General features: G+C 38.3%; 1 protein-coding gene across 1 annotated transcript in view; it reads right to left on the reverse strand.

The window, feature by feature from the left end:
• Positions 1 to 1,436: 1,436 nt before the first annotated feature.
• The window catches only part of LOC125233490, a 276,525-nt gene continuing 258,897 nt past the window's right edge, over positions 1,437 to 19,064 (reverse strand). Inside the window, exons 5-6 of the mRNA XM_048139528.1 lie at positions 5,114 to 5,295; positions 1,437 to 1,509 (exon numbers count right to left, since the gene is read on the reverse strand). Coding sequence (XP_047995485.1) covers positions 1,437 to 1,509; positions 5,114 to 5,295 — 255 coding nt within the window. The remainder of the gene's footprint in view (positions 1,510 to 5,113; positions 5,296 to 19,064) is intronic.

Here is a 19,064-nt window from a genome sequence, read left to right on the forward strand (position 1 = left end):
TCTCATATTTTGTTAGACCAAGTAGAAAAAGTCCTATAATGTGATATATATTTGTAAACTACTCGCAAAGCCCTTTAATTTGATACCACACACGGTATTATCAAGCGCTCGGTTGCGATTTCACTGTTTTTCACACGAAAGCCCTCTTAAGCAGCATCTCTGATAGAGCGACAGCGCCGCTTGTGGCTATATTGGATTATATAATCCAATTCGTGATCGGCCACATCTGTCACAATTAAAACTTACATGAGAGTCCGCACAAAAGCGATCCTCATTGTGCCTTATTGCCCATTTTCGGGCAATATATGATACGTCACGTGTATTATTAGACAGATATACAGATTTGGATAGAAGCGCTGGTGGCCTAGCGGTAAGAGCATGCGACTTTCACTCCGGAGGTCGCAGGTTCGAACCCCGGCTCGTACCAATGAGTTTTTCCAAACTTATGTGCGAAATGTCATTCGATATTTGCCAGTCGCTTTTCGGTGAAGGAAAACATCGTGAGGAAACCGGACTAATTCCAATAAGGCCTAGTTACCCTTCGGGTTAGAAGGTTAGATGGCAGTCGCTTTCGTGAAACTAGTGCTTATGCCAAATCTTGGGATTAGTTGTCGCAGCTGACCCCAGGCTCCCATGAGCCGCGTCAAACGCCGGGATAACGCAAGGAGGATGATGATGAGAGATTAGGATACTTAGCCGAAGTGATAAACGCTATGTAGCCATCGAAACGCTATCTGGCTTTGTCGCGCCACTACAGCAGAGCGTTAGTGAAAGGCCTGAGTGAACGCTCGAAGCGGAGCGTTAAGCGGAGCGTGTAGCGGGGCGATCGATCGTGCGTACATCGTATGCACCGTCGACTCGGGATACTTGTATGAGCTTCAATTGTTTGATATGCACGCCGCACGCCCCACCCTACTGTATGCTCAATATGAGCGTGCACTCGCCTTACACTTAAGGAGAGGAAGGATTGTGACGTCGACTAGTTACCCTATATCTATTATACATACATACAATCACGCCTGTATCCCATAAAGGGGTAGGCAGAGCACATGAACTCAAGTTTCAGTGCCACTCTTGGCAAAAAGAGGTTGAAAGAAAACTAAAATTGTGACATTGCAGTGACAGGTTGTCAGCCTCTCGCCTATGCCACAATTTTAACCCATATCCCACAGTCGGCTTCTACGACACCCACGGGAAGAAAAGGGGTGGTCAAATTCTAAACCCGGCACCACACGGGCAAAAATCTCTACGGGGAAAATATCAATTATATCAAATCATAATTATAGCGTTTGAATACCCACAATACGATCAGCAAGATGGTTTCAGCTAATCTGTGTAAGAATGTCCTATATTTATTTATTTCTTATTTAATAGTGTATTTTCCCTGGCGAGAGTGCCACATGGTAACCTAATCTCGTAGAAAAGGCACTCGTCTCCTAGCCAGCAGTAGTAAAGTCCATACGATCATCTCCGAGCGGAGGCGGTGGCGTGCGCTGCCCGCTGCCGCTTCTGGAACAAACCATACAGTAATTACTACTAAACTACCAATACAACAGTATAATAAAGAGTGCTCTTTCGTCGTACACTTATGGCCACTCCCGCTCCCCGCTGAAAGTGCCTCCCACCCGCTCTTGGTTACCTCACAGCAAAGAGGATCAAGTACGACGAGTTACTGTCAAAGTAAAATAATGTAATCACAGTGCATAGATTGCCAATACTGCCATCTCTGGACACAAGCTTAAAACTTTAAAACCTTAGTTTTGACAATTTGGCACATATTCTTAGCTTGATATGTGTTCAAATGACAAATGGATATTATATTGGCGCCATCTAGCTGAGTGTCCCCCAAAGGTGTAATGCCATCTAGGCCACTGTACCTTTTTCTATATGGTTCTGAGGTACGTTTGTTTTCTTAGACTGTAGCTGTCTATCAGCAGCGGCTGGTCCATACAAGCCGATTCCCACCAGCTTGCCTAATAGTTATTTGTTATACAAGGGGGCAAAGTTGTATTTTAACGCCGAGTGTGGAATTGAAAAACGAGCAAGTGAACGTATTCTATAGTTGAACCACGAGCGAAGCGAGTGGTTCGAGAATAGAATCCTGAACTTGCAAGTTTTTTAACACACGAGAAGTAAATTTGCACCCGAGTGTAACACAAAACTTTTCCCCTCACTATAGCGAGGAAACTACAAGGCAATAAATGCGTTTATCACTGCTTCCAGTAGTTCCACAGGTGGTAAATCATCTTTATTACTAGATTCACCTACTTTTATCAATTTTAAAGCAGTTAATTTGACTTTATTCAAGGTCAAATTACTTTACCCACTAGTGGATAAAATGCGTTTTTACCCGCTGGTATTAAAGGACAAAACACGTGTTTCCGAGCTAGTGAGGGGAAAAATTGATTACTTAGTAAAGTACCTAATGTTAAGGTAGGTTTCTTTTTGCGCAGTGTTGCCTAGCAGAAATTTTCACCAGCCACTACTACTGTCTATACAGAGTTACATATGTCTTTGCCTCACAGTTACCGCCTGTCAAAAATGCGACCAGTCGATGATTCGTGTCCACCCACACGAGCTTAGACTTTGTGTGTAGGAACGCGCCTCTTTCATATATTTGATCGCCATTGTCCGAGGTGCGCCAATACTAAACATTTTATAACGAAAGGAAAATTGGAAAATATACCTCTGAGTTCTGACAGAGCTCGAACTGGTTGAGAATTACGACATTTAGAGGAAAAAATTTGGACATACAAAAACCAAATCGAGTTTAACCGTACACGTACGAATATCGCACTAGTCAATAACTATTCACTATGTCCACGACTGGTGATGCCCTTTGTACTATATTAAATTTTATGAATACCATACACTACACCAAGTTCGATACGATAGGCACCTAACTATGCCACCGGTAGACTAGTTCGTTTTTTCTTTCGTGTATGGTATCTATTTCTGTTTATAATTTATAAACTAGTAATATATTATGTAGCAGTGTGACTAGTAAAAACAAATAATTTGAATTATTTCTTGTTAATTTGTAATGCATTAAATCCCGTATTACTCGTATAGCAGAATCATAATTATTCAGAGAGAGGAAAATAAATTTCCTAGTAGTGATGTTAATTATAACGGATGTTAATCTTATTTCTGTAATATTTGAGCTAACATCGTAATATCTTAATATTTGAGAACATTCCTTTCCTTTTATATCAGATATGTTATCCGTCAAATTAAGGACAATATACGAAATTCTTGAATCGTGCTGAAATACAGGAAAATAACACAAATATTTGGGCAATAAATGCGTCGATCATAGGCCAAAATCCTCACGGGGCTAAAGTAAAGTTAAAACCCAAGCTGTTGTAGGTTAACTAGTTAATTACTTATATAATGTACAAATATAGAAATTTAACATACATACATACAATCACGCCTGTATCCCATAAAGAGTAGGCAGAACACATGAAACTACTAAAGCTTCAGTGCCACTCTTGGCAAATAAGGGGTTGAAAGAAAACGAAACTGTGACATTGCAGTGACAGGTTGCCAGCCTCTCGCCTACGCCACAATTTAACCCATATCCCATAGTCGCCTTCTATGACACCCACGGGAAGAAAGGGGGTGGTGAAATTATTAACCCGTCACCACACAGGCTAGAAATTTAAATTAAGACATTTTAAATAAGGAAAATAGTGCTCACGGCGGCTAAACTTCGTATAATCACGATCTCGTGTCTGACAAAAAATCACTAACTGATTGGAAAGATGTAATGTGAAGCGATTTAGTATAATAAACGTAAGTAAAACCATGTTTTTGTACTATTTCAGAATGAAATCAAAATACTTACTAAACATAATATACTTATTAGAGATGGGCCGAATACGGACTTTGCCGAATACGAATATTCGGCCGAACATTCGGTTCAGCTGTTACCGAACCGAACATTCGGCCGAATATTCGGTTCTGCCATATTATTTTAAATCCTGGCTTAGAGTTAAAAACTTTTCAATGATTGGTAATGGGTACTAAGGCTCTTAATGTTCCTATAGGTAATTTAGTGCATAAGAAATTTTGGTTTTTGTTTCTTAAGCTATGTTACTTTTACTTTTTTACATAATTATTGTAGGTACTTATATTTTAACGCATTTTATCTCTCTTTGGTGGTTCCAGGCCCCGTAGCCGAATGGCATTTCTCCGACGCCAAACGAAAGCGATACGCCGCTGGCTCTGTCGCGCCAATACGCAAGCGCGATAGAGATAGATATCTACTAGCGCTTCGTTTCGTGAGCGTTTCGTGAGCGATTGTGCCATTCGGCTAGCCACCCAGGGTGCGTAGCCGAATGGCACAAACGCTCACGAAACGCTCACGAAACGAAGCGCTAGTAGATATCTATCCCTATCGCTCTTGCGTATTGGCGCGACAGAGCCGGACTACGTTTCGTTTTCGTTTGGCGTCGGAGAAATGCCATTCGGCTACGGGGCCTGGGGGGCTAGCCGAATGGCACAATCGCTCACGAAACGCTCACGAAACGAAGCGCTAGTAGATATCTATCTCTATCGCGCTTGCGTATTGGCGCGACAGAGCCAGCGGCGTATCGCTTTCGTTTGGCGTCGGAGAAATGCCATTCGGCTACGGGGCCTGAGAATGCTGAAAGGATGTCATTATCCGATAAAAACGAAACAACTTACGTTATTTATTTACTTTGTTTATTCGGTAAATATTCGGCAATGTAACCGAACTATTCGGCCGAATACGAACATTGAAAAACTTGCCGAATATGCCGAATACCGAATATTCGGCCCATCTCTAATACTTATTATATGAGGGCGCGTAGAAACATACAATCGTACGAACATATTCTGGCGGATATTCGGCGGGCGAGTCGGCACGGTCGCTCGACACCGGAGCGTTAGGTAGCCGCGGTGTGTCACTACGACAACGCGACGATTACGCTGCGTGTACGCAACGATGCTCGAAAGTACCATAATACTAGGTGAATGCGCCTGAAGTGCTGCAGCTTCTTTGGAATGTACTACAATTGCAAGTAAAAAATACTTACTATTCTTACTAAACATATAAGTAGATATATGCGGGCGCGTCGCCACGTACAACCGCACGGACATCGCGCGGATATTCGGCGGGCGAGTCGGTACAGTGGCTCGACACCGGAGCGCGAGGTAGCCGCGATGCGTTTCGTAATCGTCCGGGTACACACGGAGCGTCCGCCACGACGCGCGTAGGCCCTCGCTGTCCGGCCCCGATATGTGTGTTGGGTGCGTTATTAGGGGGTCCTGGGGAAGAAATGTACATTTTTAATCTTTATTACACAATTCAATTCAATGAAAAGTCGTTTATTTATCATACATGGTTTTCTTAAGGTGTCGAATCCCTCCTTTCAAGTTTGCCACTTGTGTTAGGAGAATTTCGCTCCTTCATGCAAGATGTTAAACAAACAGTGTTTTTAGGTTTTTAAAAAAATGTTATCTAACTGTATAAAAGACGGGCTTAATGCATTTATGCATTTCTGTAAGATTATATTAAACACAAAATAAATTAAGTACCTAATTTTATTGTTTTTAGAAATACCAATACTATTAGATTTGCTTAGTACTTAAGTAAGGTCTGATCGATACAGTTCAAACGAGGGTCTAGATTCGATCAAAAAACACGTAAATCTGTGTTTTTAATTGCGTTAAAGCAAAGTTTTGGTTTTCTTATCAACCAAAAATCAAATAATTTTTTTATTAAAGTGATATTGTAATACAACCAGGGAACAAATCAAATTATTTTATTGAATGTTTTTTCTTTCGTGTATGATATCTATTTAAATTTATGATATTGTAATGTTAACATTGGTAATGTTACAGTAATTTACAGTCAATGTTACAGTTGATTTATTTTAGAACTCCCTACTTACATAATATATTAGAATTTACGAGTATTACAAATCATGGGATGTCATGATTTTATTAACATCACAAAATAAGTATTTCACATTTATATGAAAGGCGTTCCTTCAATCTTTTAAGAAAACCTCGTTTTCCTAAAACACTAGACAAAGTTAGCAATCCCCGTCTCCCATTTAACCCCCCATCTGCACACGAGACCCCATAATTATCCCAGTTCAACATCATAATGAACGTCTCAGAAGTGCTGTGCTTAAAACCGCAACTGATGCCTTGCTCCATTTAAAGAGCACATTTAACACTTTGAATGCGGTACGGGACATTTTATCCCAGTACTGGAAATTTAGCTAAGTGCGAAAATTCAAAATATGATGTGAAAGTTGTAAAGTGTAAGCACTAAATTTCATAATTGCGCCTCAAATACAAAAGAAAGAACAGATTTATAATAAAAATAAAGAAAGCAGCAGTTTTTATTGTCATTGTACATTTCAGACAACCTTATAAATAATATGATACCTACATTAAACTAATCATTGTTAGTATAATTAGGTTTTTTGTTTAGTTTGAAAAATGTCTTAAATGACTTTGGTTACCGAGTCAGTTTAATTGTATTTTATCCATTATTCCAGCAGTACCATTTGTTTGACTAACAAACTTAATTACTTACACAGATTAGTTTCTGACTACATGGCAATCTTTAAACCCAAAATAAAAAAAAGGATTGCTTGAGCTATGACAACTTATCTGGCTATCATTCCATATCAATTCATTGAAAAATAATACAGGTCATTTATGAGGTGTGTTACACAGAAAGATAATAATAAAATATAAACCCCGCATGATAATACCTACTTCACATAAAAAAATAAAGGGTAAATTATGACCTGTATTGCATGTAAATGAAGCTTTTAATATTAAACTGCCCTGCATTGAACGTGTTAACGGAACATCTGGAACGGCGCACCAACGGAAGGAATAAACTAACCTTAGCACTTAATAGCATCTTAGCTGTTAAATAAACGCTTAAGAATCATAAAATAGTAAGAAATACAATAGAGGACGTAGAAACATTTGTGGTGTAGAATTTAGGTATTGTTGAATATAATATAAGTGAAGCAATGCATGGTGTATTGTATCAAGGCGAAACCAACTGATTTTCATATATCATTGACAAAGAATCAGACTATCTCTATGTGGCTTATACGAGATTTAATAAGTTAATCGACAATCACGAGATACTGTGACGTTTACAATATCAACTCATTGACATGGTTCAGACATTTTATCAAATACCTAAAGAAATTTAGTGAAATGACCTTTACCATCGATTTCGTCATTTCACCAAATTCATATAAAAAATAATTTATTCTACTTATATACCATTGCATGGACATGTAACAATTGTTATTAATAATATATTTCATTTCATTTCGTCTACTCAGGTCATTAATTTTTGTTACAGTGTTAATTTTTTACAGTGTGGAGACAGACAGGGTGGTTTGACCTCACCGAAATTGTTCAATGTGTATGTGAACGCGCTGATCATCGCGCTCAGCAACCAGCATGTCGGCTGCCACATAGATGGGGTGTGTGTGAACTCTACTCTACTCAGGTCATTAATTTTTGTTAGTGTTAATTTGTTACAGTGTGGAGTCAGACAGGGTGGTTTGACCTCACCGAAATTGTTCACTGTGTATGTGAACGCGCTGATCCAGCGCAGCGCAAGCCAGAGGTAGAGAGTACTGTCCCACCCACCTGCCTTAGGTACGGGTAACAGAACTCCCCAGGAGCACTCGGGTACGTGGGGTCGCTGTTCCCCAACAGCTCGCCACAAGCTGCCCTGCGTTGACTGATTGCACTGGTAAAACCAATGGGCGATGGGGTCGTCACATCCCTACGCCAACATGATATTATTATTATTAATTAATTATGATAAAGTGGATGGGCCATTAACAGTAGTAGAGATTTAGTCAAATCTGTTTTTATCGTAGATCTGATTTTATCGTACAACGCAAAAACGTACCAATGAGTTTTTCACAGCTTGTGCGCGAAATGTCATTTGATATTTGCCAGTCGCTTTTCGGTGAAGGAAAACATCGTGATCAAACCGGACTTATTCCAATAAGGCCTAGTTGCTCTTTGGGTTAATAGGTCAGATGGCAATCGCTTTAGTGCCTACGTCAAATCTTGGAATCTGTTGTCACAGCGGACCACAGGCTCCCATGAGCCGTGCCGAATGCCGGGATAACGCAAGGAGAATGATGTTGACGGATGCAAAACGTGGTAATATTTTCAATTTCTCCTCACAGGAACAGTAATAAGGCATCTCCTGTCAAAACATGTCAGCCATCTAAATCAACAAATAAAAAGTAACTTGGTACTTGCCAAGTACATTTAGGTCATTTATGAAAGCTGTCTGTCACCGTTTGGGGGAAAGCGAATCGTTTTGACACTTTCCTTGATAGCACGCTTGTCAGATCACGTGGCAGGAAATTAGGGCGCGGTAAAAATATCGTGACAATAATTTATTTTCAATTTATGGGTATTTTTAGCACTGAAGTGTATATCACAAAGTGCTTACTAAGATTAGTAAATATAACATTAGAAAATATTTGAAAAAAAATCCTTTTCTCAAACATGTTATGAAATAAGGAAACTGTACTGTACTGTAGGTAGTATATTTTGCATGCTGTTAAAACCGGCTAAAAAGTAAATACACTTTTTAAAAAAGCAAATAAAGATTATGATTATGATTATGAATATTAATGTTATGTTCTTTATGTGTATGAAGTATGGCGTTTCAAATGTGGCTAGGACAAGAGGTCTAAAATATAATTTCATACAAATCTTGCAGGCTTGGGCCAGCAATTTTTAATTTCCAGTCACTGAATTTTGTAACATAAAATCTAGGTAGATATGTAGCAATAAAAAAAAACTAAAAGGAACATATAACATGACATCAATATTTCATACCATGTTTGAGAAAATATGTGAGTGTGTTCAGTAAAACGCCCCACTTTGTCGGTTACCGGCGAGATTTGATTGAATAAACTGACCAAGCGGATTTATAGCAATCGACAAAGTGGGACGTTTTCCCGTGCACACTCACATATATTTGCGATGATGAACTCATCGACCAGTGATTTGTTTCGTCTCAAATGTCAAACGTTTTAAAAGTGAACTGACAGTCAATTACTAGTTGATATTATATCTTACCTGGGGCTTATTTGCATAACAATTGACAACTTGTGCTTATACTATGAGTTGACTACCGCTTGTTATATGAGTTGTAAGGGCATTTTCAGAATTTGGAACCCCTAGCGTGAGTTGATAACAAAAAATAATTTACTGTCAGTTTTGTGTCGATAATTAATCATGAAATTTCTATAAAAATATTGTTTTTGTGTCAATTACACAAATTTTAAGCGATAATCTCCATTCAGAATGTGAAAAAAGTATTTTTTTTATATAAATTTTATACTTTCTGCTGTCGTCACAAACTTGAGAGCGAGTTAAGTTTTGTTAACAACTTACGCTAATTGGGGAGTCCCAAATACTGAATATGCCCGTAAATTGTTATGCAATAGGCCCCTGATTATTTTTTATATCATACATAAAAAGTGACTTCACTGAAAATTATAAAACCAGCTAATGAAACCGCCCTCAAAATGTAATACGATCAGATAAGCGGTGTCGACGGAGGGCGTTATAAATACGCGCTGACGGCAGCTGGTATCGAGATCGACATTGTATTTTTGTGGCCACCTTCCCTGTTACACGGATATTAATATCCGTCCAATGGGAAAGTACACAGATTATTCAACAGTGGGTATTTAATTATTCATGCGTATATGATATGATCAACCCTATCAAGCATCATCATCATCCTCCTTGCATCATCCCGGCATTTGCCATGGCTCATGGGAACCTGGGGTCCGCTTTGATAACTGATCCCAAGATTTTGGCATAAGCACTAGTTTTTAAGAGAGCGACTGCCATCTGTCCTTCCAACCCGAAGGGTAAACTAGACCTTATTGGAATTAGTCCGGTTTACTCACGATGTTTTCCTTCACCGAAATTTCGCACATTCATTTCGAAAAACTCATTGGTGCGAGCCGGGGTTCCGGGAACCTCCGGAACGAAAGTCGCACGTACTTACCGCTACCAGTGCTTCTCATCAACCCTATCAAGAGTCAGCTTTTGAAAATTAAAATAAGTCTATAACGAAATTAACGAAGATTATCCTACCGCGACTGCGCCACTTTGTCATATTTTATTTTATAGAAATATTTATTTTCAAATTACATGTTCATCACAAACCTGTTGTGCCTGTGTGGTGACGGGTTAAGAATTTCACCACCCCCTTTCTTCCCGTGGGTGTCGTAGAAGGCGACTATGGGATATGGGTTAAATTGTGGTGTAGGCGAGGGGCTGGCAACCTGTCACTGCAATGCCACAGTTTCGTTTTCTTTTAACCCCTTATTTGCCAAGAGTGGCCCTGAAGCTTTAGTAGTTTCATGTGCTCTGCCTACCCCTTTATGGGATACAGGCATGATTGTATGTGTTGTATGTATGTATGTTCATCACAAATTGCAAAATTAGTTATTAGATCAGATTGGCAAGCGAATACTGGTTTGACGTTTCTCTGTCACGGTCGGATGACGTGACGTGTCGGCACCAGTTTCTTTTATTTATGGTTCGGTTGTTTTTAATCACTATCTTTAATCACCTTATCATTTGTAATAAAACTTTCTCATTAATGAACCTTAACAAAATGTTTCTTTTTTAATCCAATTAATTTGAATGCTCCTAATTATATCTAGTAAATGTCTACATAGTGTTACAAAAAACGTATATGAAACCGAAATATTGTATTTAGAGTGTTATCTCTAGTTCCTGCTAGAGAGGCTTACTAACATATCATGCAATTTAGTTACAACTTTTTCCGAGAATCGATTGAGAATTGCAACCTGTAGAGAAGTACATCCGGACTTACAAGGGCTATTATCGAGTTACGCTGAAGAACTTACTCTATCGTTCCGGTCAACTAAGATACTGCAGAATTCTGACCACTACGACGTTGTCAGAATTGCCCTTGAGCTGCGACGTTGTCGGAATTACTGCACGACCGAGGGACTCCAAATATTCTCCTTTATTGTCGCTGATAAGTTCCGTGGCCGAATCCATTTGCTTTATATTTAGCCGCTTTTGGGGTGAATTTAATGAATTTCGTCGTTTGATGATATTACGCCTTGAACATTTTCACCTGAAATTGTACGCGGTTGTTTAAGGACTACATTGTTATGGTGAATTTTCGAGTCATTTTACGTAATAAGAAACAAATCTTATTTCGTAGATACTGTTAATCAATATGTTTAAGTTGTAAATTGTTATTCAATACGTTGGTTGATGTCCATCAGATTTCAGTAAAATGTAGTATTTTTAAGAATAATATAATACTACACGTGAACGTGTGTATGACCTGTGTGTGTCTTAAAAAATGTGTACAAAACGCAAGTATTTAAAGTGTTAAAATGTAGTATACTTATTAATATGAATACATTTTATGAAAATATAAACAAAACTTTCTTTTTGAAGTTACCTTCTTTAAGTTCAAAAAAAATATCTTTCAAAAATATCTTTGTTCAATGATTTGAAAACTTCGTAGAAGATAAATTGTGACAAATGTCTTATATTTTGAACTACCTTTTGCCCGCGGCTTCACTCTTGTTAAACAGAGACGAAAAGTAGCCTACGTCACTCTACATCCCTTCAACTATTTCTACTTAAAAAATGACGTCAATTCGTCCCTCCGTTTTGCCACGAAAGACGGACAAACAAATAGACACAAGCTTTCCCATTTGTAATATTAGTATGGATTAATTATTTTGAATAATAAGCTGGTAACGAATACTGTAGAATATACACATAAATACATACAGCATACATACAATCACGCCTGTGTCCCATGAAGGGGCAGGCAGAGCACATGAAACTACTCAGGTTTCAGTGCCACTCTTGGCAAATAAGGGGTTGAAAGAAAACGAAACTGTGACATTGCAGTGACAGGTTGCCAGCCTCTCGCCTACGCCACAATTTAACCCATATCCCACAGTCGCCTTCTACGACACCCACGGAAAGAAAGGGGGTGGTGAAATTCTTAACCCGTCACCACACGGGCACGGGTAGAATATACAACAAGCAATATAAAAGTCTAAGTACAAAATACAAACATTTATTCTGCAAGTAGGCTACAAAGGCTTATACAATATATAATCGTAGATAGATAACATGAAAATTAATAGGTTTAGTCATGGGATATCTGTAATAAATATTTGTAGCTAGACAAAATTAAATATGTATTGTAATAGGTACTCGTACCAATATAGATGGTTTATCTATAGGTAGGTATCTATGTCAGTATTTAGACATAATACACAATAATATACAATAGTATATCATCGTCTTGGAGCTAGAATAATATTTGCTTAGTATAATCCAGTTCGATCTGCGAATGTTTGTCTCCAAATATAGGTATCAGTCAACAAAAATAAGGCCAAACAGAGCTTACTTAGTTAAACTCACTTATTCATAAACGTCCACTTAAGTTATCAAGCCAATAAAGTTCGTTTATCCCTTTCTATCATACGTCGGAAAGGGACAAAAGAACTTTATCGGCTTGATAACTTTAGTGGACGTTTATGAATAAGGGGGTTATATTATAAATGCGAAAGTTGGTCAATCAGTCTGTGTGCTTCCCCTTCACGATTAAACCGCTTAATAAACTTTTGCACAGAGAGTCCTGTAAAAGAACATAGGACACATTTTTTCTTAGATACCTCACTTAAGAGGGTGAAATATATCTCAGTTTCATTTAAAAAAAAATCGAAGCGGCGCCTGATAAGTGATGTAAACGTTTTCCTCAAATTGTACAATTGCTATTAGTTTTTTATCAGGCGCTATTCAAATTATTGCTTTTTATCATATTTCTAAACAGAAGAAGTTATATGTCTAGGTTAGCAAAGAAAAATATTATAAAACCTTTTCTTTGTTAAAGAGACAACATGCATAGAAGAAAGCATAAGGCAAAGTCGAGCTCAAGGTTTTGAAAAGGCTCTGTAATGTTTAACGTAATAAAAGGCGATGACAAAGCTTTATGATTCACAGCGAAAAAGGAATTTCTGTAAAGCAAGAATACGTTAAAAGGTACACAATGATGTACCTAGCCAACGTCACAATTTACTTAGGCTTCGTAATCTTATCGTAGCTATTTCTATCACTCTTCTGTTGTCGTGCGATACAAACAGACTGCGTTTCGATAGCCTTGTCGCGTCAACTATTGTCACTTCAACTAGGCCGTCAGGGCAGATTTTTTATTCGGTAAGGTAAAGTTTTGATGCGTAAATTATCTTCAAAGCCTTCCCTCAACCTTTTTTAATGACGAACGTCATTCACACCTACCCAAAATATTTATAATGAATAGCTCTGAGAGTTCGCAATGTAAGTAATATGCTTGATCAAAAATAAGTTAAAAAAAAACAAACCATTATATTATTGGAGTTTAAACGTCACTTCATAGAAATTTGGTACATAGTATTAATTTGGGTATGTAATTTAAGTGTACGTTTGTAAAAAAACTAGTTTTATAAGACAGTGCTTCACTCTTGCAGGGTAGTTACATGTACTTTACCTCTATAACCAAGTTTTTTGCATGAAGTTGATGATAACCACAAAATTAAAATTTTGAAAAAACCCCCGACCGCGACATAGTGGACCGATTTTTATGACACATGGCTAAGAACACTCCCGACTAACTCAGCTTTCAAACAAAAAACAACTTAATCGAAATCGGTTCATCCGTTCGGGAGCTACGATGCCACAGACAGACACACACACAAACAGACAAACAAACAGGCAGACAGACAGACACACACAGACAGACACGTCAACCTTATAATGCCCCGTTGTTTTTGCGTCAGGGGTTAAAAAATAAAAATAATGATGTGTAGTCTCAGGCAGAACCTAGTTCTAAACATCAAAAAATTGTGTGTGCTGTGTAGGTCTACTAAAAATACGGCGTGGCATGAATCCTTTTGCAGGCAAGCATGGTCGTGCCACAGTATAATAAAGAGTACCTCCACTATCCTACAGTATGGCCACTCCCACTCCCAGCTGAAAGTACGCCCACCCCCGCTCGGTTACCTCACAGTTACCGCCTGTCAAAAATGCGAACAGTCGACCTGTCATATCTCACTCATACAAGCATGGTACGCGTTCACCTACACGAGCTTAGAATGTGTGCTAGGAACGCGCCTCTTTCATATATTTGATCGCCAAAGTGTCCGAGATGTGGTCGCGCGATAAATGATAAAACATCAGGCCATCCCTATCGCACTATTTGTAAGTGAGATAGGGACTGCCAGAAGTTTTATCACATCGCATGAACATACTTGCCTGCCTGGTCTTAGGGACCCAAGAGGGTGGATAAATAAATAAATAAATAAATATTATAGGACATTCTGACACAGATTAACTGAGGCCCACGGTAAGCTCAAGAAGGCCTGTGCTGTGGGTACTCAGACAACGATATATATAAAACCGGCCAAGTGCGAGTCGGGCTCGCGCACAAAGGGTTCCGTAGCAGCAAATATAATAAACTTATTATGTCAATTTATACACCTGCCAAAATTACAGTTAAATCAACCTATCTCAAAAACTATAAGAGATACTTTGATCAAACCAAAAATCGTTGAAAGAGTTAATTAGCATGCATCACCTCTATTTTTTTTAGAATTTTATACCCCGTAGTTATAAAAATAGAGGGGGGGGGGACATACTTTTTACGACTTTGAGAGCTGATATCTCAAAAACCGTTCACTTTAAGAAAAATGTTTTTTAGAAAACTTTATATCATTTTAAAAGACCTTTCCATTGATACCCCACACGGGTATGTACATCGAAAAAAAAATTTTCATCCCTCAGTTACATGTATGGGGGCCCCACCCCCAATTCTTTTTTTTACTATTTAGTGTCATAATTTTGTAGCGGTTCATACAACACATATTCCCATCAAATTTCATCACTGTAGTACTTATAGTTTCCGAGTAAATCGGCTGTGACAGACGGACAGACGGACAGACGGACAGACGGACAGACGGACATGACGAAACTATAAGGGTTCCGTTTTTGCCATTTTGGCTACGGAACCCTAAAAATGGAATGGATATAAAAGTGGAGAAATTAAAAATGTTGATGTACATTCTGAGGGGGATACGGGAAAGGGGCAGGGGTATCTATAGGAAGTGAAGGTAGATCCATTTCTTAATGACTTCTTAGAAACATAAAGATTAATTCTGCAAAAGGAAATCTTTTGTTCAATCAAATACATACTTGACCTTTTTTTAGCGTCTGCACGGGCAACTAATGAGGAGGCACACTGACATTTTATCCCGCTAGGCGGCGCCTGTGCAAGTGTTTAGGCATGTCACTGTCATTCATATTATGAGAGAGAGAGAGAGAACATATCGTCTTCTCGCTCTCACGTATGAAATTATTTATCTTAGTGTTCCATTTATCCGCACAAAGCGTTTTGCCTCATCCTTTGTAATGCGGACTGCGAGGGAGTGGAATGCGCTCCCAGCATCGGTGTTCCCAGAGAAATACGACCTCAGTCTCTTTAAACGTAGAGTGAATAGGCTATTACTGAATCGGTGAGCTCCATCTTAGACTCTGTCTTCACTTCCCATCAGGTGTGACTAGGGTCAATCGCCGATCAGTCCATAATAAAAAAAAAAAAAAAAAAATCTGTGCAATGCAAGTGCAATGGACTAATAGGGTGGCGCCATCTGTCATTAACCTTTGAGTCTGCCTCCTCATTACAGACCGTTCCTTCACCTTTAATGAAAATGTACATATGTATGTAGGTATGTACTAGGGTGGAAAACCTTGGCAGAAAGCTAATTCACAGTCGGAATGATCGTGGGAGAAATTTAGGTCTTAAATAAACTCTGTCAAACAAGTCTGTCAGTAAATAAGAACAAAGAAAACTATATGCATCCTTTTCGTTAGGGTGCTAGAGAAAAAGATACCTATAGTTTTCTTTGTTCTTATTTACTGACAGACTTGTTTGACAGAGTATACCAATCTTGCCATAAGGAAATCTACACACTACACTACTCTAATATATTACCTCAATTTAGGTTTCACTAACTCATACAAAGCCCTAATTAGGAAGTCATTTTGTGCTCTACAAAAGCCCATGTTTAGATCTTGGCGTGCATAGAGTACTGTTAGAGCCAGATGCTCTATAAGTTATTATAGGCCAAGAGCTGGCCACTGTTTTGTGTACGTTATTTGTCAGGTGTAAAATCGCTTTTAAAGGCTATTTAAAGATTTCGAATGACTTTTTTTTTAAATTTTGACTGTAATTTTAATTATTTTTATTTCAAAGGTTGTTTGTTATTTTTATCATGAATATTTGATAACACGCATTTTTTGCATTCATCTTATGTGCTTTCTAGAAACAAGCTGCAGCTTAAATATGATTAGGTGGCAGCAGGGTGCCTAGACAAGGTTCACGCTTCATAATGTATGATAGGTGGTCACTGAACAGTCCATATTAGTGCTACATTGACACTTTTTGTTTCGACCGCTACGAAGAAGTACTTATGTAAACGTGTTTATAAATTGTAACTGGTTTACAATAGCGATCTGTCAGTGCCAAAAATGGCATCTCTTTAATATTGAATGTGACTTCTGACGCGGACGGTATTTGAAAGCATTTAATGGATTTAGACATTTAAATATGGACACCGGTGTTTCGATTAATTCTAAGTTCAAGTCTTCTCAAAATATTTTGTCCATTCCTCTTTTATTATTACTTACTTTTTGTCTACGTGTAACCAGGCCCCGTAGCCGAATGGCATTTCTCCGACGCCAAACGAAAGCGATACGCCGCTGGCTCTGTCGCGCCAATACGCAAGCGCGATAGAGATAGATATCTACTAGCGCTTCGTTTCGTGAGCGTTTCGTGAGCGATTGTGCCATTCGGCTAGCCACCCAGGGGCGGCTCACTCCGCGATTCTATCGCCACGCTACAAGTACATGCTGGCGGCCGCGAGTTCGCGGCCTAATCAGGGGTGGCGCGCGTTCTCACGGAACGCACGTTTGCACTTTCTATTGTTACATTACGTCGCGAATTTTTTTTAGGGTTCATTATGCGATGTCCACGTGTGGGATGGCTAATAATGCTTAGTTAAATAGACATCATGAATAAAATTGGACAATCTTACACAGATCTTATTAAGTCCCACGGAAGAGTCCAATAAGGCTTGTGATGCTGAAGGCTTATACAAAATATATAAATACTGTATATATACCTAGAAAGTACCCAAGACTTGAATATATAGTATAACATTTTATCTGAGAATTAATTGGTTTTAATCCATATAGGCAACCCTATCGCCCGACGCTGCGCACGTGCGGCTCGTTTCTTTGTTAGAATTTTGTAGGCATTTAAAAGGCGGCATTTCGTGAACATCAAAGCAGTGGGCCTTCTGTACTTGTACTATTATATATTCTGTGGTGTAACGTAATACGTTTTTTCTTGGTCGTAATTACTAAGAATAGGTGAGTGTGCACGGGAAAACGTCCCACTTTGTCGATTGCTATAAAGCCGCTTTGTCAGTTGATTATATAAAGATACAAGTAAATCTCGCCTTTATGGTAACCGACAAAGTGGGTCGTTTTATTAAACACACTCGCATAGTTGTAACTAGAATACGTATTATAATTAGTAATAAGTATAAACGTCAAAACTTTAACCAAATAGACGGATATAATCTAAGGAAAAAACGTACCTCAAATCCATAGAGAAAAACGTACGGTAGCCTAGAATGGCGTTACACCTTTGGGAAACGCTCGGCTAGATGGTGCTAATATTAATATTTGTCATTTTCACACATATCAAGCTAACAATTATATGGGCCAAATTGTCAAAACTGAGGTTCAAAAGTTTTAAGCTTGTGTCGAGAAATGGCAGTCTGTGCTCTGTGATTACATTGACAGTAACTTTGACAGTAACTCTCTATAATACTCGTCTTTGCTTTAACTAAATTGAGTTGCGTCGAGAAATCAGGTATGGCTCTTGGACTATCTTCCTCTTCACTGCGTTATAAATCACAGCGAACATTTAACAGTAAAACACATTCAAGACATTACGGTTTGCATTCTTTGCCAAGTGTTTTACTGCGAACAGCGTTCTAAATTATTTAAATAGCTATTTGCCTGCAGTATTCTTTAAATTCAGTTTCGATGTTTAGATGCTGGCAATTGATCATATTTAATAATATATGCTTAAATAAGGTACAGCGGGGCAAATATCGACTGGGAGGCAATTGTAACTGATCCATTATTTCCATTATTACACTATGATGTTGAGTTCTACATGTATCCAATGAACACGCCTACTATAATATAATAACCGGTGGACACTATTTAATAATGCGAACATTGTAAAACATGGAAAAAATGAACCAGTTACATTTTGCCCCCCAGTCGAGATTTGCCCCGCTGTAAATAAATAAATAAATATTGGGGACACCTTACACAGATCAACTTAGCCCCAAACTAAGCGAAGCTTGTACTATGGGTGCTAAGCGACGATATACATACTTAAATAGATAAATACATACTTATATTTAGCGCGATAATGTATTTAAATTATATAGAACACATTTATAAATTTTATAAGTTAATTCTTAGAGTAATGGGAATTACTTAGTTTAATGAATATTTATGTTTCTGACGTGTAATGTATATGTACAATATCAATAAATATGAATATGAATATAATTATAATAAAAAACATCTATGACTCAGGAACAAATATCTGTGCTCATCACACAAATAAATGCCCTTACCAGGATTCGAATCCAGGACCGCGGCTTAGCAGGCAGGGTCACTACCGACTGAGCCAGACCGATCGTCTATAAAAAAGCTTTTTAACGCCTAAAAATACTTCCTTATTTATCCATCTAGATAATAATGTTATGTTCACAAAAACATCACAGGTCCATCCATTACATTCTCAAAGACAAAACAATCTAATTTTCCAAACGTTTGTCATCGCCGACGGAAATTAAACCTAGTTATCT

The sequence above is a fragment of the Leguminivora glycinivorella genome, chromosome 14, assembly GCF_023078275.1.
Source record: "Leguminivora glycinivorella isolate SPB_JAAS2020 chromosome 14, LegGlyc_1.1, whole genome shotgun sequence".
NCBI classification, from domain to species: Eukaryota; Metazoa; Arthropoda; class Insecta; order Lepidoptera; family Tortricidae; genus Leguminivora; species Leguminivora glycinivorella.